Source organism: Carcharodon carcharias, chromosome 2 (assembly GCF_017639515.1).
Source record: "Carcharodon carcharias isolate sCarCar2 chromosome 2, sCarCar2.pri, whole genome shotgun sequence".
NCBI lineage: Eukaryota > Metazoa > Chordata > Chondrichthyes > Lamniformes > Lamnidae > Carcharodon > Carcharodon carcharias.
In genome coordinates this window covers 200,180,817-200,205,124 of record NC_054468.1, presented here as the reverse complement: position 1 = coordinate 200,205,124, position 24,308 = coordinate 200,180,817, and the positions used below count along the sequence as shown (strand labels likewise).

Genomic DNA, 24,308 nt, shown 5'->3' with positions numbered 1-24,308 from the left:
TTATGTTGCTACAGACAGAAATGCAGTCTCTACATTGGCGAGACCAAACGCAAATTGGGTGACCGTTTTGCGGAACACCTTCGGTCTGTCCGCAAGCATGATCCAGACCTTCCTGTCACTTGCCATTTCAACACACCACCCTACTCTCATGCCCACATGTCCTTGGCCTGCTGCAATGTTCCAGTGAAGCTCAATGCAAACTGGAGGAACAGCACCTCATCTTCCGACTAGGCACTTTACAGCCTTCCGGACTTAATATTGAGTTCAACAACTTCAGATCATGAACTCTCTCCTCCATCCCCACCTCCTTTCCGATCCCCCTTTTCCAATAATTTATAATTTTTAATATATTTTTCTTTTCCCACCTATTTTAAAATTTATTTTGATTTATTGTTTTATCTCCACCTTTTAGCCCATTTCGATCCCTCCCCCCACCCCACCCCCACTAGGGCCATCTGCCACTTGCTTGTCCTGCTTGCTACTCTTAATGTCCCCATTAGCACATTCCTTATGTCAAAATCCTTTTGTCCTTTTGTCTATGACATCTTTGGCAATTTCTTCTTTGCTCCACCCATCACTGGCCCTCTATCCAGCTCTACCTGTCCCAATCCCCTCTACCAGCTTATGTTTCACCTCATTTCTCTATTTCCTTAGTTCTGTGTTCCTCTCCGCAGATGCTGTCAGACCTGCTGAGTTTTTCCAGCTATTTTTATTTTTGTTTTTGTTTCAGATTTCCAGTGTCTGCAATATTTTGCTTTTATTATAGAAATAAAAGCAATATATCCTGACAATTTTTAAGAAGATCATTTGGTCTTAATGAGAATAGTGATACCCTTCTGTCAGCACCGGAAGTGAGGTATCTTGCACAGCCTTGCATGCACCAGAAAATGGCCATGATTGGGAAATTGCTGTGTGGGGAATTGTAGGCTTGAGTGTATAAATCTTGGGAGATTTCAGATTCCCTTAGGCAGAAAAAAAAACGATGTTGCTTTTTTTTTTAGATGTTGGGAGCAATTGTTCAGTCCGATTGGCGGCAGGCGTCATGGCGGGCGTGAGCGGACAGTATGGCAAAAAGGCCAAAAATCGGTTTCACGCTATTGTGAGACCAGTTTGCGATTGTTGCTCCACCCATCAATGGTGTGCCGCGTTTCCTGCTGCCACATGTCAGGAACCTAATTTCAATACTTTAGCATCTCATTCTAAGCCCTGCTCACCGGGATCATCCCCCCAACTCTGGATCATCCGGGCACATGCCAACGTGTTTCACAACCGTACCTAAAAGTGACGTGCATCTAGTGAGCAGCACTTCACTCGGGAATCTGGGGTTTGTTTGCCTACCTTGCTTCGAGCAGCACTAGCAGTCAGGCTTCGCAAGCAGCACCACATCACTTTTAGGGGGGCTCACGGGCATGTCTGTAGCTACCAGACCAGCCGTAAGGCAGGGGTGGCTTTTCAACACCTGCAGAGCTCAGGCTTTCTTAAGGAAGGGGGAGAAGTGGCCTCAGGCAAGGGAAGAGGCAGCAGGGTGAGGGCTGTACTAGGGAAGGGGTGTGCCATAGGGTGTGTGTGGGGGCATATGTTGATCTGTGCAAGTGGCCTCAAGATGGTGAGGGCTGGGGAGGCAGTCTCCAGAGGAGATGAGGTCAGATGGAGATTTGAGGGTGTGTGAGAGATATTGAGTAGCGATGTCCATTGAGCTGGCTCTGAGTGACATGCCAGTGAATATGTGATGGCCTTGTGAGTTTGTGAGTATAGAGTGATGAGGTGGTTGCCTTATCGTGGCAGCACAGATGAGATCATTCATCCTCTTACTACACTGGATGGCCAACCTCTTCTGTGCAGCGTTGTGTTATGAAACTATAATCATTTTCATAATATTGTGATTTATTGAGGAGTAGGTTTATAATGCTGAGTATGGATGATTCAGTCTGTGCATGATTTAATTGAATTGGAGTCAGCTATACTGCAAGATTGAAATTATCAAAAAGAGTTTGGTGTAGAAGTGTACTTGAAATGCTCATGAGGAAACATGGATGAGGTCTTAGCATATAAGGTGTGAAGGAACTTTGTATTTTTAGATAAGTGAAGGAGTTGTTTGGATTTCAAAGGGATGGTAGGATGTCTATAACTGCTAAGATAAGCAAGGCCAAGCAATTGGTTTATTTTTCCCAAAAGGAAAGAGGTCAAATTGACAACATGAAAGATTTTTCTCTTATGGGAAAAGTAAATTTGCAAAAATTAGGGCAGCATAATCCCCCCATCGGGGGGGGGTTGTGTGGGATCGGGTGCGGACAGGCAGGTTCCTGATTGGCGCCCGTGGTTGGGGGCACACCGCCATTTTAATTGAAAAGGCCAATTAAGGCCGCTTTGAAGTGCTGAGCGCTCCCTATGTGGGATGGAGAGGAGGGGGGACGACGACGACGACGACACTCCCTGAGCCGGGAGTACAAAGTGCCGCCTCAGGGAGATCGGTTGAAATTATAAAAGCGTTTTACAGGTTAGAAAAAATTTTCCTGACATGTTTCCTCATCTGACACTGTCACATGAGCTGGGACATGTCCATTACTTTTATTTAAAAATATTCCGAAAATGTTAAATCCCTCATGAAACCTCATCCCGCCCGTGGATGAGGTTTCATGCTTTTTCAGAAAGCCACCTGGGCTTTTCGCCTGCCCGTCAATCTTAAGCTGGTCCATTGACATTTCAATTACTTTTTTAATGGCCTCAATAGGTTGTTGACGGGTCAGCGGGTGCGCAGCCGAGTCGGCTGTGCGCCCGCCGAACTGAAAATCTAAATGACGCGGGGAGACGTTGGGACGCACGCCTGACATCACCCCACATCACTTTACATGTTGGCGAGCAGGACCCGCCCCTGCTCGCCGATCGGAAAAAGCTGCCCATAAGGAACAGTGGAATTTACAGGTTAAAGAGTGATAAACATACATAAAGAGGAATGAAAGGCTATGTTGAGGGGCCATGTAAGATCTAACAGGAGTGTGTGAAACAGCCTTGAAGAAGCCTCCAGTCATTTTTGCAAAAGTCTGCTGTGTTCACTAAGTAAAGTCGGAGAAAGTCTTTGGAATTCCACTGTCAAGTGGGCGCTGTGGTAACTTGCTGGCTTGCTTTTAAATTTAAAATCTATTTTGGACTGTTGCTTTAAAGGGGGTGTGTAGTTGGGAGCTAGATTAATTAAGAATTTTAGGACTTGTTATAGTATTAAGTAACTGTAATCTTATTTACGTGCTGTAAATCTTTTCTTTTGGTAATAAATTTTTAAATTTTGTTTTACAATCTCTAATGCTCTTAGTGGACTCATTACTTCTGAATTCAACGTACACATCTTCTTGTAATAAATACAAATTGCAAAACCATTGTGATATTGTGGCCAAGTTTCCATTGTGGATTTGAACCACTTGACACACATTACCTGCCACGTCATAACAGCTGACATTGACCACTGCCATCTCCTCTCAAGCTGGAGTGGTGAGAGCGTTGGACCTCCTGCGGCCAGAGCAAGGGTGGAGGACATCACGGGGGGCCTTCAAAAGGCATTCCAGTGATGGGTCACTGAACACTTCTTGGCTTTCAGGGCCACATCTTCACTGGAGCAGTCCTTGGCTACAAGCATTGAGAAATGTGTGTGCGGCTGCAGTTTAGATATGGCACCTGCAGTGAGGAAACGGTGTGGTCATGGCATGGTGGGCGATTCAGAAGCTGCCCGGCAGTGAGATGGCATATTTCCTGTGGCTGCATAATTAATGAGGTGGGAAGCGAATGATATGGTGCAAAAACCTGCCATTGCGGCTGGCGGGTAAAAGGTCATTTTTCACACCCCGCTACCGTACTTAGTGTAATTCTGGGATGATTCTGCCTATTATTAGGAGGATACATGCCAGAATTGATTCAGAAACTCATGCAAATCAGTTGGAAGTTAAGTCTGATGAAGCAAACATGGGTTTACAAAATAATTTGGCGAAATCTGCAAATAGGTGAAACAGTAGCAGATAAAATTCAACGCAGAAAGTATAAGATCCCGCAAAATGGTAGAAAGAACAGTCATTATATGCACATCATGGCGAGCGTACTTAAAAAACACCCAGGATGATTGCAAACTTGGTACTTAACAATTTGGGCAAGGGCAGGCGGGCTGGCCTAGGCCTTGCCCATCCCACCATAAAGTTGGGGCGGACAGCAGCCTGGTGGGAAGACCATCTGTAGAATTTAAATGTGAAGCAGCAGCAAAGGAAACAAAGCAAATGCGTACAATATTCCTAAATCAGAAAATTATAAATCAGGGCATGTTTATTCTTGGATCTCTCATCCCTTTCAGACTACCTGTCCACAACCAATTGTTGATCTACACTGGTTGCATTTGTCCCTTGGTCGAATATGCTGTGCCTGTGTGGCACCTTGACCTCAAACCACCTAGAACAAAAGAATACAGAAGCGTGTACTGAGATTGATGTAAGGCCCTCAGTACCAGGTGTATGATAACGCCCTCATGTCATAAAGCTTGAAACTCTACAAACAAGGAGAGTTAATATTTGTATTGACTTTGGAAAATTCCTTATGCAATCTATCTAAGTTTAGAACTGTTACCATCACCATGCCCAGAGCAATCAAGGCAACTCAGAGATTCGACTAAATTCAGCCTGTAAGACGGAGGATGTAAAGGTACTGATGTAGCCCTACTCCTTACATAGCTCAAGTCCTGAATGAAGTACTTAAATAATGAAATCTATGGCTAGGGTTTTTCCCTTCCCAACACCCAAAGAGTTGATGGCCAACACATCACCGCTGAAAGCAGCTCTCTAGTCCCAGCAGCGCCAGAAGCTGCAGTGGACAGGTCTGCGGCTGTAAACAGTCTCAGAGTCTAAGGCCCGAGTCCAGGACCAGGTAAGTGTGGGGACGTCAGGGTGGGGAGGGGAGGCGAGGCCCCGGGGAAAGGCAAAAGGAGGTGGTGATCGACTGAGGGGATGGGGGTTTTGGTTGAGAGGCCAGGGAGGAGGAAGCACCTGCATGGACCAGACTGTGTGGGAGGGCGGCGCTTAAAGTTCAAAGGAGGCTATTGATGGATGCCACCCCTCCCCCAGTTCCCACTCGAAGCCTGAGCAGGGTCACTTTCTGGGCTTCCCCTCTGCCCCTGAACAAGTCCCTCCAGTCTGAAAATTAAGGCTGGCTAAGTGGCTGCCTTTAAGTGGCCATTAATTGACTATTTAAGGTCCCCAATTGGGCAAGGGGAGCCAGGTCAATCTTGACCTCTCCCACCTCATAATAAAATTGCAGAGAGGCCAGGGCAGGTGGGAGCCCAGGCAGTTAATTCCAAACACCCATCATCCTCTGGGTGAAGAGGTTTTTCCTCATGTCCCCTTAATCCTTCTACCAACCACCTTAAATTTGTGCCCCCTGGTAATTGACCTCTCTGCTAGGGGCAACAGGTCTACTCTATCCAGGCCACTCATATTCTTTACACCTCAATCAGGTCACCCCTCAGCCTTCACAGTTCCAAGGAAAACAACCCCAGCCTATCCAAAACAAAAACAGAATTACCTGGAAAAACCCAGCAGGTCTGGCAGCATCGGCGGAGAAGAAAAGAGTTGACGTTTCGAGTCCTCATGACCCTTCGACAGAACTAAGTAGAAATAGGAAAGGGGTGAAATATAAGCTGGTTTAAGGTGTGTGTGTGTGTGTGTGTGTGTGTGTGTGTGTGTGTGTGTGTGTGTGGGGGCGGGGGGGGGGAGGTGGTTGGGTTGGGGGAGAGAAGTGGAGGGGGGTTGTGGTTGTAGGGACAAGCAAGCAGTGATAGAAGCAGATCATCAAAAGATGTCACAGACAACAGAACAAAAGAACACATAGGTGTTGAAGTTGGTGATATATATCTAAACGAAAGTGCTAATTAAGAATGGATGGTAGGGCACTCAAGGTATAGCTCTTGTTCTCACACTGAACAATTTCTCCTTCAACTCCTCTCACTTCCTCCAAATAAAAGGTGTGGCTATGGGTACCCGCATGGGCCCCAGCTATGCCTGTCTCTTTATGGGGTATGTGGAACATTCCTTGTTCCAGTCCTACTCCGGCCCCCTTCCACAACTCTTTCTCCGGTACATCGATGATTACTTCGGTGCTGCTTCATGCTCTCGTCGGGACTTGGAAAAATTTATTAATTTTGCTTCCAATCTCCACCCCTCCATCATCTTCACGTGGTCCACCTCTGACACTTCCCTTCCCTTCCTTGACCTCGCTGTATCAATCTCTGGTGATAGACTGTCCACCAATATCCATTACAAGCCTAGCGACTCCCACAGGTACCTTGACTACAGCTCTTCACACCCTGCTTCCTGTAAGGACTCCATCCCATTCTCTCAGTTCCTTCGCCTCCGTCACATCTGTTCCAATGATGCTACCTTCAAAAACAGTTCCTCTGACATGTCCTCCTTCTTCCTTAACCGAGGTTTTCCACCCACGTTCGTTGACAGGGCCCTCAACCGTGTCCGGCCCATCTCCCGCGCATCCGCCCTCACGCCTTCTCCTCCCTCCCAGAAACATGATAGGGTCCCCCTTGTCCTCACTTATCACCCCACCAGCCTCCGCATTCAAAGGATCATCCTCCGCCATTTCCGCCAACTCCAGCATGGTGCCACTACCAAACACATCTTCCCTTCACCCCCCCGTCCGCATTCCGTAGGGATCGTTCCCTCCGGGACACCCTGGTCCACTACTCCATCACCCCTACTCCTCAACCCCCATCTATGGCACCACCCCATGCCCACGCAAAAGATGTAACACCTGCCCCTTCACTTCCTCTCTCCTCACCGTCCAAGGGCCCAAACACTCCTTTCAAGTGAAGAAACATTTCACTTGCATTTCCCCCAACTTAGTCTACTGCATTCATTGCTCCCAATGCGGTGTCCTCTACATTGGAGAGACCAAACGTAAACTGGGCGACTGCTTTGCAGAACACCTGTGGTCTGCCTGCAAGAATTACCCAAACCTCCCTGTTGCTTGCCATTTCAACACTCCACCCTGCTCTCTTGCCCACATGTCTGTCCTTGGCTTGCTGCATTGTTCCAGTGAAGCCCAACGCAAACTGGAGGAACAACACCTCATCTTCCGACTAGGCATTTTACAGCCTTCCAGACTGAATATTGAATTCAACAACTTTAGGTCCTGAACTCCCTCCTCCATCCCCACCCCCTTTCTGTTTCTTCCCCCTTCCTTTTGTTTTTTTCCAATAAATTATATAGATTTTTCTTTTTCCCACCTATTTCCATTATTTTTAAATATTTTAAAATCTTTTATGCTCCCCCCACCCCCACTAGAGCTATACCTTGCGTGCCCTACCATCCATTCTTAATTAGCACATTCATTTAGATATATATCACCAACTTCAACACCTATGTGTTCTTTTGTTCTGTTGTCTGTGACATCTTTTGATGATCTGCTTCTATCACTGCTTGCTTGTCCCTACAACCACACCACCCCCTCCACTTCTCTGCCCCCCACCCAACCACACCCCCCCAAGCCCTGACAACATTCTTGTAAATCTACTCTGCAATCTCTCCAGAGTAATTATATCTTTTTTGTAATGTGACAACCAAAACCATACACAAAATTCCAGCTGTGGCCTAACCAGTGGTTTATACAGTTCCATCATTACATCACTGCTTTTGTTTTCTATACCTTGTCCAATAAAGGAAAACATTCCATATGCTTTCTTTACCACATTATCCATCTGTCCTGCCACCTTTGGGGGCCTGTGGACATGCACACCAGGTCTCTCACTTCCTCCAACCCTCCCAATAATCCTCCCATTTATTGTGATTCCTTAGCTTTGTTTGCCCTCCTTAAACGCATTACCCCACACTTTTCTGGATTGGATTGCATCTGCCACTTTTCCACCCACTCAACCAAACCATTGCTTTCATTTTGGAGGCAACAGCTATCCTTTTCACTATCAACTATATGGTCAATTTTTGTGTCATCTACAAATTTACCAATCATACCACTCACATTAAAGTCCAAATCATAAATATATACAACAAACAGGAAGGAACCCCAAGCCCTGTGGAACGCCGCTGGAAACCATTTTCCATTCACAAAAACATCCATCAACCATTACTCTTTGTTTCCTGTCGTTGGGCCAATTTTGAATACAGCTTGCCACATTCCCCTGTATCCCATGGACTTTTACTTTTCTGACCAGTCTGCCATGTGGGACCTTCTCAAATGCTTTACTAAAATCCAAGTAGACAACATCCAATGCGCTACCTTCACCAATCCTCCTTGTTACTTCCTGTTACGATGTGGCAGATGATGTGCACCAGGCAGATCAAATCCACAAAGGAAACTTGGGGGAGAATTTTCGGCTTGGCAAGCACGGACGGGACCCAGTCACTGAGGCATAAAATGACGCGGGGTGACGTTGGGCGTGTGTCCTGACGTCACTGCGCATCACTTAGATTGACAGTTTGGTGGGCTTGCAGCCGAGTTGGTTGTGCGCCTGCCAAAACGTCAAAGGCCTGTTAAGGCCATTAATTAACTAAAGCTATTTAGAAAGCTGCCTGTCCAACCTTAAGATTGGCGGGCAGGTGAAGAACCCAGGCGGCCTTCGCATTTTTCATGGAACCTCATCCACGGGTGGGATGAGGTTTCATGAAGGGTATATAAATTAAATAAATTTTTTCTTTAAAGTTCATTGACATGTCCCAGCTCATGTGACACTGTCACATGAGGTGACATGTCTTAAATTCTTTTTCTTTATTAACATTTTTAAAACTTGAAACTTATATCCCTGAGGCATCTCTTTCTGCGCTCTTTCGCGTGCATGCACGAAAAAGTGCACTCCTGACTCAGGGACCGCCTGCACAAGGGGCACTCAACGCTTCCGGGCGCGCATCACACTGGGTGGGCCTTAATTGGCCCGCCCACGTAAACTGGCTGCGTGGACCTGATCCGGGGTGCCAGTCGGGTCCACGCCTGCCCCCGCACAACCCTCCCGATGGGGGACAAATTCTCTCCTTGATCACGCAGTCATAACTGTGTTGTAATTTGTATTTTATTTTGAGATGCGTGTCCTGAATTCAGAAGTAATAAGACTACCACAACTTCAGGAGTTTTTTTAGAAAGTTAAATTAAACATCTATTAACAAAAGAAAAGATTTCAAGCACATAGAGGTCTAAAAATTACTATTATAATAACTCCTAAAACCCCTAATAGATCTGGCTCCCAATTACATCTCAGTTAAGGCAACGGTAGAAAAAACAAATAGATTTAAACAGACCCAGGCAAAGCAACATGATACTCTGGACAGTGATATTCAAAGTGAGTTATCTCAGCTTTGGTTCCTGTAGACAACAGCTTGATGCAGAGGATGGAGGCTTTTCACACTTGTTAAATGTTAGAATACCTTCTCTTCTGACACATTGCCTCATATCCTTTATATACGTTTCTCCCTGTTTAATGCAAATTCCATTGTTCCGATATGTCTTTGGAACTTTACCTTTCTCATAATATAAATCTTTCCATAGTACTAATTTAATCAGTAACCTTTGGGAAAAATAAACACATTGTTTGGCTTAGCTTCTTCTGGCTAGATGTGACATCTTACCATCTCTTTGAAATTCAAACTAACCTAATTTATCTAAAAATGCAAATGTACACCTCACATTCTTAAACTTAAGCCATGTTTACGTATTTAGCATTTCAAACCAAACTTCTTGTTGATGACACAAAGCCATCAGACCAGCTGTCTCCAATTCAATTAAATCCCGCCCCCCCCACACCTGGGCCCGGCCACATACACACACATAATAAATATATAACACACAGAGAAACTATCCAAACCCCACTATTAACCCACTTTTACAATAAATCACAATAATATTATGAAAATTACTATATTTTCAAGATACTTCCTCAAAAAATTCAACCAAATTAGTAAAAGTGACAGTTTATCCTGTCTCTCAGGATTGATTCTAATAATTTGCCCACCACAAAAGTCAGGCTGATCAGCCTATAATTATTTGGTCTATCTCTTGCACCCTTTTTAAAAACTGGTGCACGTTCACAGACCTCCAGTCCTCTGGTACCTCACCTGTGTCTACTGAGAATTGGAAAATTATCCTCAGAGCGTCCACTATTTCCTCCCTGACTTCCTTTAACAGCCTGGGATACAATCACTCACTCAACACAAGTTCTGTCGAAGGGTCATAAGGACTCGAAACGTCAACTCTTTTCTTCTCCGCTGATGCTGCCAGACCTACTGAGTTTTTCCAGGTAATTCTGTTTTTGTTTTGGATACAATCCATCTGGCCCTGATGACTTATCTACCTTCAATGAGGTCAGGCCCTCCTGTACTTCCTTTCTCACTATGCTCATCGTATCTAAAATTTCACGCTCCCCCTCTTTAACTAGAACATCTGCTTCACCCCTCTCCTTATTGAAGACAGAGACAAAGTACTAATTGAGAACCCTGCCCACATCTTCAGCATCAGAGCACAAGTTAGCATATACATCTCTGATTGGCCCTACCCTTTCCTTAGTTATTCTCTTGCTCTTAATGTACTGGCAAAAGATCTTTGGGATTTCTTTGATTTCGCTTGACAATATTTTTTCATATCCTCTCTTTGCTTTCCTAATTACCCTTTTTACTTCACCCCTGTACTTTCTATACTCCTCAAGGCTTTCTACTGTATTAAATTTTCCGTGACTGTCATCAGTTTTCTTTGTCTGCTTTACCTTACCTTGTATACTTTTAGAATGCCAAGGGGCTCAGATTTGACAGTGCTGCCCTTTTTCTTTGTGGGGACATGTATATACTATGCCTGTAGAATCTCGCTTTTGAATGCTTCCCACTGGTCTGTCACTGATTTCCCTTCAAGTAGCTGTAACCAGTCCACTTTCGCCAGATCACCTCTGAGCTTCGTAAAATATGTCCTTCCCCAATTTAGAACTTATACTCCTGTTCTATCCTTGTCCTTTTCTATAATGATGCTAAATCTAACTATATTGTGGTCACTATCTCCGAAATTGTCACCCACTACTTCATCCACTTGCCCAGCTTCAGTTCCTAAGAACAAATCTAGAATTGCACTCCCTCTCATTGGGCTTGTTATGTGCTGGCTTAAAAAGTTCTCTTGAATGCAGTTCAAGAATTTTGTGCCCTCTCTGCCTATTACACTTTTCATATCCCAATTGATATTAGGGTAGCTGAAGTCCCCAACTATTATTGCCCTATTGTTTTTGCACTCAGAAATTTGTCTACATATTTGCTCTTCTACCTCCCTCTGATCATTTTGGGATCTATAGTACACTCCTAGTAGTGTGGCTGCGAAATGGTCCACCGCCTCCGATCGGGCCCCAACCGCGATTTCATGCTGGCTGGCCAATTAACAGCCAGCCAGCATGAAATACGCACTGACAGGCTCAGCGCTGCCGGAGGAGTGTGAGCGCTGAAGATTGCGCATGCGTGGGGGAGCGCTCCGTGAAGGCACAGAACAGCCTCACGGAGCTGAAGATTTTTAAAATGAAAAATTAAGAATTAACAAATAATATAAACATGCCCCACATGTGACTCAGTCACATGAAGAGGGACATGTTAAAAATGAGTTAATTTTTTTTTTTATTTACTGTAGGAAACCTCATCCTGCCTGTGGATGAGGTTTCGCAAAAAATGCAAAGGCACCTAGATGATTTGCCCACCCGCCAACCATAAGGTTGGACAGGCAGCGAAAAATTCAACTTAATTACTTGCTTAAGGGCCTTAATAGGCCTCTTAATTGTCAGAGGGCGCGCTGCTGACTGTCGCATGCCTGCCGACTGAAATGTCGCGTGAGTGCGCAATGAGGTCGGGACTCTCGCCCAATGTCATCACGCACTATTTCATGCTCGGACGTGTCAGGTGCACACTCACACGCCAAGCTGAAAATCCTTGCCTATGAATTTTTGATGTAAGCTATGCTGTAATTCAGCCTTTGAGCTGCGAACGTATTTATTAAGTTACCATTGTTATTACGAAATGCTTATGTTTATAAGCAGGTATTTAACACATCTGTACTCACCTACTTAATTACATTTTAAAATGGTTTAGGACTATATTTGAACAATGGTTTACAGCAGAGAATGTTACATTCTAACTACTCCCTGTGTGAAGAATTTTAATGCCATAAGTTTCTGCCTTCTGTCTTATTGGTCAGTAAAGACAATATAACACTATTTAACCTATTGTAACCCTTCATAACCATAAAGACATTGTGATGGTTCATGTGCTTTTGGGGAAAAAACTATATTTTATTTTGGGGTGACAGTACCTTTAAGAACTAGGCTTCTCTGACAGGAGATTTATTGTAAACAGTCACTTTCTTCCGGTAACTGATCGCGTGACCAAGTTACCTAGGAGTGAACCAATAGGGGAAAAGGGGCAACTAGAAGTGAATTATAGGGGCGAGTAGATTGTGGGTGTGGTTCTGGTCTCAAGCAGGGTTTTAGCTTTTAGTTTTAGAACAAGCTAACTGCAAGAAGCATCATTTTCAAGCAGGATTCAATAGAAATTCAGAGTGTTGGCTAAAATAGTTTAAACCTCTTGCTAACAGCATTGTGGGGGTGATTATCTCACATGGACTCCAAGAAGGCAGCTCACCACCACTTTCTCAAGGGCAATTAGGGATGGGCAATAAATGCTGGCATGACCAACGAAGCCCACATCCCTTGAATGAATAAATAAAAACTGAAGGACTCCTAATGATGTATTGGGCTTGTAGGAATAACCAAGCTGATGAGAGAGAGAAAAAGAGAGTATATATGCCAGACTCCAGAATTATAAAATAATAAAATCAGGAGCGTTCTGACCTGAGTTGGCTATGCCTAAGATGCTAGCAATGTCTGTGTTGAATGGAGAGTCTGCAACCATGGGATGTGTAGAGAAAATTTGAAGGGAAAGCTTGCCGGAAGTAAGTGGAAGGCCCAAGAAATCTCAACCTTTGTACAAATTTTTCAAACAGTTCTCAGACCAAGTGGTTAAACTTCAAATTTCTGATTATCTGATTTGTGTTATTGGGGGTGTAAGTATTTAAGGAGTAAAGTAGAAGGAAAGTTGAGTTAAGAAGTTTGCTTTAAAGCATAAGTATCTGTGGTCACCGTACTTATAATATCTTTAACATAACTGAATATTTATGATATAGCATAGTTATTAGCTTTCATGTTCTTTAATTTTTGTGTCATAAAATTCTATTGTTTTTAACAGTGAACCTTATGGCTTCATTCTTCTAGTAGATACCTAGGTTTCTGCATTTCCTAAACAAAAAAATTGACGCGCTTTACCGAGACCATAATAACATCTATCAGGTCACCATAATCCATCTTAGTTGCAACTTCTCAAAACTTTTTTCCTAACAATAACCTGTCAACCTTGTTAATGTCCTATACTATATTGCACAGGTCAGTTTACACCTTGACTATTGTTTATAATTTTGGTCATCAACACACAGTGAAACAGTCAAGTCATGTTGAGAAGAAACGCTTGGCTGAATCCTAGGCCTCAATTTTCACCATGACCCTCCAACATCCCAAGGAAGTGCCCATAAGTGCTGGACAAGGGGTTAACATCCTAAAAATGTTCAGGGGACAGACTTATCAGGAATGACTGGAGAAACTGGGGCTCTTTATCCTTGAAGTCAGATGACTAAAGCCCATTTGGGTGGAGTGTGGGAGGGTTGGGTGGGGGATGGCTTGCAGAAATAATCAACATATTAAGTTATATAGCTAAAACAAATCAGGAGATTAACAAAGGCTAATAACGAAGGGAAATAGATAAAACCTTGAGAGAAGTGAATTAAGGGCATATTTCAGAATGATTTTTTTCACTCAAGAATGATCAATGTGTTGGAGCTAGGGACTGGTGCAGGGACAGGGTGGGCATAATGGTAATTAAAGAAAGACCAAAAGGAATAACATCATTATCCATTTTTGTAAAACATAAATTATAAATGATATATTCCTTTCTACTAAAGTACAATGTACACAAGAACAACTTCCATATAGGAGAAAGGATTTATCAAAGATAGTTACAATGGGGAGAAGCAATTCTTTGAGAAGAGAGCATTCCAGGAGAGTTATTCAAACTTGTGATCCTTGCATCAATGGTTTCATCTAACATCTGTGGTTTTAATGATTGGTTTTGTAATGACTGTGGCGGATATGTGAACTCACAATCATCCTTGAATATACATCTACTTCAGACAAACTAACTGTAAAAGTTCACCTATCCACACACCAAACCAGGACAATGTAAGGAATTTAAACATCTGGCAAGTATGTTACATTAAAAAAACTTTAGCTAAAATTTCTTAGAAAAAATAAAGCTATAAGCTTCAATACTGCACTCGCAACTGCTTTAGTCTAAAATACTTATGTGAAATCATGGCTTTAAGTTGGACACTCACCCCTTTCAAAGTAGTGTAAACTGGAGAGGTCATACTCTTATAAATTAAACTGGTGTAGGATCCTGGTGTTGAATTTGAAGATATAAAGCTCGTGCCTAGGAAATAAGGAATAGTTTATCAAATTATAAACTAAAATTCTATGTACAAACACATTAAATAGCTATCTAAGACCTTTTTTTTTAAAGAAAACAGAATCTCTTGTTTACTTGTTGAAATTCTTGGAAGAGGAGGATAAATACATTAACCAGCAAAAGAACAGGATGCAGTAATCCCCCATCTGTGCTGATTTAACCGATCTCACTTGAAGCATCCAGAGCAGTAGTTAAAAAAAATTGCTCTGCCATTTCTACATAACTGTCCAAATCAATATTATCCATGTATATTAATAAAATACTATAATGGCTAATAAATGCATCTACACATTTCGTATACAAACAAAATTTATCCTGGGAGAGATAGATATGTCGGGGGGCTGAGGCTTTATTTCCAGGTCTCATCTGCATGCTGGAAACCAGTCTTTGACCCAAACCAAGCAGAGGGAGCAAGATTTCTGGTGTCAGAAGGCCGCTGCCAGAGTCCTGATGGAGTACCCCTGTGGCTAAGCTAAGTGTTTGTGAATCAAGTTGAGGAGTCATTGCATTTGGAGGAGGGGAGGGGAAGGGAAGCTCAAGGCAGTGAATGCCCAAGGTTTCCTTGTGGGGCCTAGAGGAGCACTCCTTCTCCTGACCCAGATGGAGACAGAAAAAAACTTATCTTATGGGGCCTCTTCTGGCCCTGCTCCTTTTCCCAACATTATTGGCCTGACAAGAAAGTCATGAGGCCTTTGAGCGGAGGTGGGGAGTTAAGAATGCAGTCAGGTTCCAGTGAGAACATTGTTGCTCAATATGCAGAATTAAAGTATCCTGCTGCCTTCTGATGGATGTCTTGATGACCTCAACTTAATAAATGGATCCGCTGAAAGATAGCAGGATTGAAACAAGTAGAGTGCCCAAGACATTTTAAATGCCTACCAAGTTTCCAATAGGGGGAGAGTAGGGGTTTTATTGTCTCCCATTAAATATACATATAGACGAACAAACTATCATAATTAAAAATAGTGAAATGCCCAAGTCAGTATAGAATAAATTTACAGAGAAATCAAAATGTTGACTGGTGGGGAAATGAGAGGAGAGTAAAGGAATCAACACAAACTCACGCCACAACAGGATCACTAATACTATCCTCAAATAAATGCATTTCTCTTTCCAAAAGCAAAATTTCAAAGGAACTTCACAAATAGCCTTTAGGAAATGTATCAATCCCCAAGCTGTAGATTGATAAGCTCTTTCAAAATTTTCCATGCTTTCCAATGTAGTTGATTTGAAAAACTTGAGAGAGTCCCACTTATAAATTTCAGTGCCTTCCAATTGACCGTGGGGATATCACTTCTCATGAACCTTTGGCCAATAGGAAGGACCCTATTCCATCAGATGAATGCCAACAAAAATTTTAGAAGAATTTTGGGAGGAGTGGGAAAATAATGGCAATTTCATTGGGATGCGGGTCTGTGCCTGTGATTGAAACAAGAAACCAACAAAGAAGCTCGGCAAGTCAAGCACATGGGATCCCACCACATTGATACCAACATTTAAATATGTTTAAGCTACTTCAAAATTAAGCTCAAAAAATGTGGTAAATTGATTGGAATCACTGCCACCATATTTTTGCACAGCTATTAATGACTCTGCTTTTCTGTCTTCCACCCAATCACATGACATTTTTTTTTCTTGACTTCCATTTCCCTACCTCTGTATTTGCTTAAAACTTGTTAAATCTCTAACCTACTTTAAGATACCTCTTAAAACCTATTTCTCACCAAGCATCTGGTCACCTGCTCTATCTCCTTATGTGGCTCAATGCCAAATTTTGTGGTACACCATGGGACTTTTTATGTTAAAGCACTATATAAATACAAGTTGTTGTTGAATTATGTCTGTAAAAACGGAGTAAAAATTCTAGAATCCCAAGTTAAAAAAAGAATTCTATAAAATAGTGCCCTGCAAAATAATAAATAAATAATGAATAGAAACAGCAAATCCGAGAAACACTCAGCAGGTCTGGTATCTGTGGAGTGAGAAATAAGAGTTAAAGGGAAGAATTTCCCCCGTCGGGGCAGGGGGGGAGTGCAGGAGTGGGCGCGGGGCCTCCGATCTGCGCCCCCAATTGGTGGTGCGCTGCCATTTCATGTGGGCGGGTGGGATTCCCTCAGCCAAGAGTGTGCTCTTTCATGCATGCATGCAAAAAAGTGCACTCATCCCCCTGAGGCTAAGTGCTGCCTCAGGGAGATCGGCGCAAAATTTAATATTGGCAAAGATGCAAACACAAAATTTCCCTGACATGTCCCCTCATGTGACACTGTCACATGAGTTGGGACATGTCCATCACTTTAAATCATACATTTATTAAATTTTTAAAAACCCTCATGAAACCTCATTCCGCCCATGGATGAGGTTTCATGCTTTTTCTGAAGCCGGCTCCTCGCTTGCCCGCCAACCCTAAGGTTGGACAGACAGGTCCATTAATGAGGTTAATGACTTTGTCAATGGCCTCAGTAGGCTGTTGACAGGTCGGCGGGCGCACAGCTGATTTGGTTGTGCCACTCCCGACCTGAAAATTGAAATGACGCAGGGTGACGTCGGGAGTTCCGCTCGACGTCATCTTGCATCGGCAAATGGGCCCCGCTCCTCACCCTGAAGATTCTGCCCAAGGTTTTACGTCTGTGACCTTTCATCAGGACTGGGAAAAGTTAGAAATGTTTTTAGCAAGTGAAAGGAGGGAAGATGTGAAGACAAACAAAAGGGAAGGCTGTGATTGGGTAGATAGCAAGAGAGATTAAAATTCAAAAGGTTTCATGATGTAAGGCCAAAGGAAGCAGTAATGGAACAAGTAAAGAAACAAAAGCTGTGTCTTGAGGAGATGTGAAGGGAAGGATCCAAAAGCAAAGAATAGGAAATGAGAGAAAAAACAAACTAGCAAGAAAAACAAAACAAAATGGGGAAAGAGCTTATCATCTAAATTGACTGAACTCAATATTGAGTCCAAAAGACTGTAAAGTACCCAGTCGATAGATGAGGTGGTGTTCCTTGAACTTGTGTTGAGCTTTGCTGGAATGCTGAAGCAAGCCAAGGAGAGAAAGGTCAGAGTGGGAACAAGATGGTGAATTAAAATGACAGGCAATAGGAAGCTCAGGTTCACTCTTACACACCAAAGGTGTTCCGCAAAGTGGTCACCCAGTCTGCATATGATCTCCCCAATACGGAAGAGACCACATCATGCACAGTTAATACAGTACACTAAATTGAATGCAGTGCAGCAAATTATTTTTTCACTTGGAAGGAGTGTTTGGGACCTTGGACAGTGAAAAGAGAGGAGGTAAATGGGCAGATGTTGCATCTTCTATGCTTGCAAAGAAAGGGGGTGCTGAGGGTGACTGAGAAGTGAATCAGGGTATTGTGGAAAAAATAGTCCCTTCCAAATGCTGAAAGGGGAGGGGAAGATGTGTTTGCTGGTGGCATCATGCTGGAAGTGGCAGAAATGGCAGAGGAAGATCTGTTGAACATGGAGGCTGCTGGAGTGGAAGGTGAGGACAACCTTATCATGGTGCTGGGAAGAGAAGGGGTGAGAACATAAGTGTGGAAATTAGAATGGGTACCATTGAGGGCCCCATCAACCACAGTGGAGGATTCCTCGGTTGAGGGAAAAGGAAGACATATCAGAATGGTAGTATGTAAGATGGCATCATCTCAACAGATGCAATGGAGATAGAAAAACCAGGAGAATAGAAAAAAGTCCTTACAGGAAGAGGAGTGCGCAAAAGTGTAGTCAAGGTAACTGTTGGAGTCAGCGAAAAGTCTACTTACAGAAAAGGAGACAGAAAAGTCAAAGAAAGGATGAATTAGAGATAGACATTGACAAGACAAGGGAAGGGGGAATTTGGAAGCAAAGTCAATATAAATGTTCCAGTTAGGGGCGAGAGCACACAATGAGTTAGCCCGTTAGACAGAAAGCACTTCTCCGTCATATATAAAATACTCACATTTGTTACTTGGATCTGTACAAATGGCCTCTGACATCCTCATACCTGACTTGGCTACTGCATAAATTCTGCTTTCCTGGGAGTAAAAGATAAAATAACAGCTCTTAATACCTTTGTATTATACAATTTCTGGAACCATAAACTATGAGAAAAATTTTATACTATGACCAAAATATGAGGAGCAGCTGGAAATTATCTTTATTTACCTCCAATTTCTTTCCATTCTCTTGGGATGGCACGAACACTTACAAGGATGAAAGAATACGAACAGCACCAACTTTCTAATATCTCATTTACATGCCATTCTTTACATCAGTTTAGATAAGGGGTGTTCAGCAGGCTAAATGCACTTTAACAGCAGCATCACAGCTAAGCCTGATTTTGCTTTCAACTATGTATACTTAGATGGTTGCTGAATAATAGCTTGATTCTTAGCTAATTTTCTTTTCCTTCCTAATCTAGAGCTTTACTAACTCAAACTTTACAGACATCCCAGCTGAGATGGACAATCAATACAGATTAATGATTTAACCTAGATCCTTCCTCCACAATGAACTTCAATCATGTACCATGCTGTGCATTTAGTTTTTGAGTTATCGGAATGTTGCAAAAATAAAATGTTCTTATTCTGATCCAGTATCTTACGGTAGATAAAGGAATTTGTTACCTCTTTGTACTTTACTGAAATGAGTATTCAATTTGGTATAATATGCTTTCTATACATTAAAGGATGTGTTCTTGTGACCTCTAATTCTACTGTAGCATTGTAGTACAAAGTGATAGTACAATTTACCTGATAATCTTTTGAAATATATTAAATTATTATGCCATTTCATCTTGAAGGTGTTGCCAGTAATGAAAGTTGATACAACATGGTACTAGAGATAACTGAACATAGAACTACATGGCACTATCTGGAATTTAACCTTGCTGGTGTTGGCTAAGAAGGTGACCTGGTAGACAGCATTCAGCTCCCAACCTGAATTTACGTACTGATTGTGACTTAGCTTCATATGAGTACAAGTTCTCCTGTTTTACGTTGAGGTTTTCAAAGGGAGAACTGGTGATGTGGCGTAATTTCTCTTGCCCTCCCTCAAGGTGAATTTGGTGGCGGAAGTGGGAGGATGCTGGATGGGGACCCCGTTGTCTCCTGTCTCTGCTCCAATTAAGTCCGGGGTGGGAAGGCTCACAGATGGCCCTCTTGCCCCAACCTCCCACACTGCGACCACCATCACTGACCAGAGGCCTGGATCCCTTGGCAATCCTGGAACTCAGGTGAGTGTGTTACTGGCAGCTACCACTACTCGCCCAGAGGCGCTATCGAGCATCACACAGCTGCTGGCATTTAGACGGCAGCTCTTGGAAGGGGATGGGGGTGTGGTGGGAAGGGTGTATTCCTGTCCCGGGGCTCCTTGATCCCAGGGAAGGCCTGCAGCTGCTCAGTTAAGTGCCAGATTGGCACTTAATTTGGCGGTCCTTCTTGAAAGAAGGCAACCTGGGATTCTTGCTGGCTTCCCAGCTGAAGGGTGAGAATGCTGCACATTGATTCTGCTTCCACCACTTTCTCAGGCAGTGTATTCCAGATCACAAAAAATTGCTGTGTAAATTACTTTTCCTCATGTCGCCTCTGGTTCATTTGCCAACCATTCTATATCTGTGTTCTCTAGTTACCAACACTTGTGCCATTGGAAGCAGTTTCTTCTGATCTACTCTATCAAAACTGTTCATGATTTTGAACATCTCTATCAAAGTATGGCATCTTACAAAGCATAAAAGACTGACTACTCGATAGACTAATACTTCAATTGTGTGCTTTAGTGGGGTGATTTCAGAAAATATATGAATAAGTCTTCAAAAAATTTTCAGATTGCCTAACACAATTAAGTACAACAGGCTTCTTTGATGTAAGTTAGTTGACATCTTTGAGATCAAGAGGGTTGTAATGTTAAAGCTGTCAGAGCAATGACAACTTAATATTTCAATACATATATTGACATTTTTAATTCTGCAAATGAATTGTTAGCTGCTAATTATCACTGCATCAGAACAATAAAAGTTACCCAGGAAGGGAATCTGTGCAGAGGAGGAGTTGGTGGCTTGTTGTTGGAAACTTTGCTTGTCGTGTCTCCTGTTTCTGGTTCCTCTGTAATTTGGCTTTCAGGTGAATCGTATAAAAACATTCCCTCAACATAGCCTGTTTCCATTTTCTCCAGAATACCATTTTCACCTTCATTGATATCAATGTCTGTCTCTTCATGGCGCATTGGCCTCACCATACTTATAGCATTTCGGTTTCTGCCAAACAGACGATCAGTACTTAATTGAGGTTGGCTAAGATGTTTCTTTGCTTTGGCCACACTTACACTAAATACATTGGGAGTCCTTAATTTTGGAGGTGCTAAGTTAGAGAATGAATTTGCCTCAATGAAAGACTGCATGGGCTGGATACTGGTGGCAGGTATAGGAGTTAAATGTTTTGATGCAAGTGCAGATGTTAGAATTAGGTTTGGAGTATTTGTTCCACTAGATGATGATGAAGAATCTAGCCTTTGAGATTCAAATTTCTTGTTTAACTCATCAGAGGAAGTATCGTGATCCATTCTTTTAATCAGTGTTTTTGAGCTCGTTATTTTGCTTGGAAAACGATCGACTACTTGTACAGTTTCGGTGTTTGCAATTGCACTATGTCGGGGTAATTTTTGCTCAGCTTGGCGAATTGCTGCACTCTCATCATCAAAGGCAGAGTTACTGTCATCAGATGCTGTCAAATAGGTGTCACTCCCAATGTGACTAAGCCTGATGCCTCCTTCTGATGTGTGATTGGAGAGGTTTGACAAATATTTGGATTTTAGACTATTTTTTCTCTCATTGTCTTCATCAGAACTGCCGTCACTCAAAGACATGAAAGCTGTGGCTTCTTTTGGTAAAAGCTGGTGGCTAGTTAGTCTTTTTCTATCTTGTAGCTCAGGTACACAGCTGTTTTGAGACAAACGCCTTTGATCTGTTTCAGTATTTTGAATGGAATTCATTTGAGACTTCTTGTCCATTTCCTTTTCTGAAAAAGGTAAATACATAAATTACATTCTGTCCATGTTTTTTTAAGTCACTTGGTATGATATAGTTTGGTTCATTGGTGCATTGGGTTATCAGTCCAAAATAGTGTGCCGTAGTCTTTTGGACACAGGTTTATGAATTGCTTCCCCAAAACCTGAGTTCTTAATCTCAAATATACTGAGGAAGCCACTGTGTAAATCTACAAGGAGCAAGTGGAAATCAGAGGAAGTAATTTCCAGGCTCAGATGTTCCTGCTGTCCCTTTTGGAAGTATGGTTACAGAAAGTGATCTAAGCAATGAATTATAAAATCTCAGCATAATCTCTGCGGATTTATACTCCATTGCTGAAAATATGCATCCTCGTGTTCTATTTCTTTTTTTAGTTGCTTCTCTACATTAAATTCATTACTTTCAATGTTGAGATAATGTTACTTAAAAAGTCCTTTTGAAAGTCTCTTTGTCCTAATTCTATTCATGTTACCACATATGTACTGGTATACCACTTACTGTTTTTCACCTAATATAGTCAGGAATAAATTTAATTTGTCATTTTCCTGTCCAATTGCACAATTCTTCTATAAGTGATTAATTGCATTCCCCATTCCTATTACATTATCTTAATGTCTATACATTTAACCATATGACATTTTCTGTAATAAACTCCTATTGTTATCATGCAATAGCTCAATTATGTATTCAAAAAATTATATATCAATGCAGAACAACTTCCTAATCTTCCTGTTTTACATCAATGATCAATAATTAAAATTTCAACCAGCACTGTCCTCTTGTTGGTCAGCTCGAATGTGGACTGATGTTCACAAACAGTGATAAAGTGTGCATTGTGCTAATTAACTCTATGCATAGTAAGTGAATTTCTTCATATTGTCTTTTTGGGCTTCCTGGAAAGACTGTAAATAGACCACACTAAAGATTCAATATTATATTTTTACAAAATTTCTAGAATGAAAGCATTTAAAAAGATGAAATAAAGAAAGTCTGTGGTCATTTTCGTAAGTGAAACATTTGTTTAAATATTTAATCTTATAAATGTGGCAGGATTTTCCAGCCCACACAGCCAGCTTTACTGACTGTATTACAGAATTCTACCCACCTGTAAATTTTATGTCCACTGACCCAGCTTCTAGTGTATTCTGCTGAAGACTTCTGGGGTTTCCTTTGAAGTATCCAAAAGTTAGGCTGCTAAGCCGTTGTGCTTCTCCTGACGTTTTGCTTAAATCAGATGATGACTTTTGTCCTCGACTCCCTGTTAGGGCTGAAAGATAGCAACAGACAATGTACTAGTTATTCAAGCATAGCTTTAGATGATTCCTGTCTGCAGTGTAAAAGTAGTTTTATTTCTTTGGAAAATAATGGACCATGATATACAGCAAAGCTTCCTGTGCTCCAAAGATTTTCAAAATGAAATGCCTCCCCAGTGAGGCACTGGTCTGTCCTAGCAGAGGTGAGAGTAGGGCATTATGTGAGTACTTTTGTACAATTAAAATGGACATCATAAAAACAAAGAAAGTTTGGCAGTTTGAGTGCAGCCGTCAATCAATATATGCTAAAATGCCATGCCTGAGTAGGTCAGTGAGCCAAGCTGGCTCAAACTGTGCTGTAAACCATGATTGAGTTATCTAGGTTTGATAATTGAATCTAAACTTTTCCTGGCCTATGGGCTGGAATCTTCTGGTCCCGCCTATAATGGGAAGCTTGGTGTGGGGAAACTTAATTTGGCGGGAGGCCAAAAATCAGTTTCCCGATGGTGGGATGAACTTCTGCAATTATGTTCTCAGGACTTGAAAGGTGGGTCAAGCTTCTTGGCAAACTGTGTTGGGAAGCCCTTTTGCATGCATTTGAATGTCATGTCTGCTCATTAAAAGGCCAGCTCACCAGAATGAAGTGCCCCCTTCAAATTAAGTTCTCCGCCAGCGAGAAATTAGAATGTTCACATTTATGACTAAGTGGCATGCACCTGGCGAGATAGACTTCAGACACCTTCCTGAACTTTGAGGTGAGGGGCCGCTGCTTTGGCCTTCTTGGGGACCACTCAGAACTGAAATTGGGTGCCGGCAGGCCAAACTGTGCAAAGGCTTGACAGGGGAGGCAAGCTAAGGAGGGAGGGAAGGGGGGGCTGGGGAAGCTGGACAGGGAGGCAGATAGAGGAGGAAAGAGTGGGAGGGTGTCTGGGGAAGATAGCCAGACTTGTTTAAGAGACCAAGCATGCCACGTATGTATTGGTACCATTATAGGGCAGTGGACAGCCTCTCTGGGCACTCAAAATTGTCGAGAGATAGGTCTAATAGGCATGGTCTGCGAGTTCAAGATTTTGGTTTTAATGAGGGTACCGGAAATCAGAGGGTACAGTCACAGACAGGGGAGGGAGTTGGATTCGGTAAGCCCATGGGTGGATGGTCTCATGGGGTGGGGGGGAAGTTGTGGTTGTGGAAAGTCAGGGTACGGCTGGCTTCGAGAATGGAAGGAGTCAAGGTCAGAAGGGCATGGGCATGCCGTCAGTTATGGGAACAAGGAGGAAGAGCAGGAATGCCAACAAAAATGATAATTGGGTACAGGGCAACGGTGGGAGGTTGAATTGTTACAGGAGGGAGGGGATGACAAGGCAGTGATTGTGTAGGAGGGTGGAAGGAACTTGAATAGGCAATTGGGGAGGGAAGAAGGTGCTTGACATGTTGCCAAACCTCACATGCACCACACTAAAGCTCTCAAGATTGTTGCG

General features: G+C 42.6%; 1 protein-coding gene across 2 annotated transcripts in view; it reads right to left on the bottom strand.

Moving 5' to 3' along the window:
* plekhh2 (pleckstrin homology domain containing, family H (with MyTH4 domain) member 2) overlaps positions 1–24,308 on the bottom strand; it is a 160,512-nt gene that overhangs the window by 63,031 nt on the left and 73,173 nt on the right. For both annotated transcript variants that reach the window (XM_041182916.1, XM_041182917.1), the window contains 4 exons: positions 22,683–22,844; positions 20,575–21,569; positions 18,515–18,590; positions 14,440–14,534 (listed from right to left, as the gene is read on the bottom strand). In XM_041182916.1, coding sequence (XP_041038850.1) covers positions 14,440–14,534; positions 18,515–18,590; positions 20,575–21,569; positions 22,683–22,844 — 1,328 coding nt within the window. The remainder of the gene's footprint in view (positions 1–14,439; positions 14,535–18,514; positions 18,591–20,574; positions 21,570–22,682; positions 22,845–24,308) is intronic.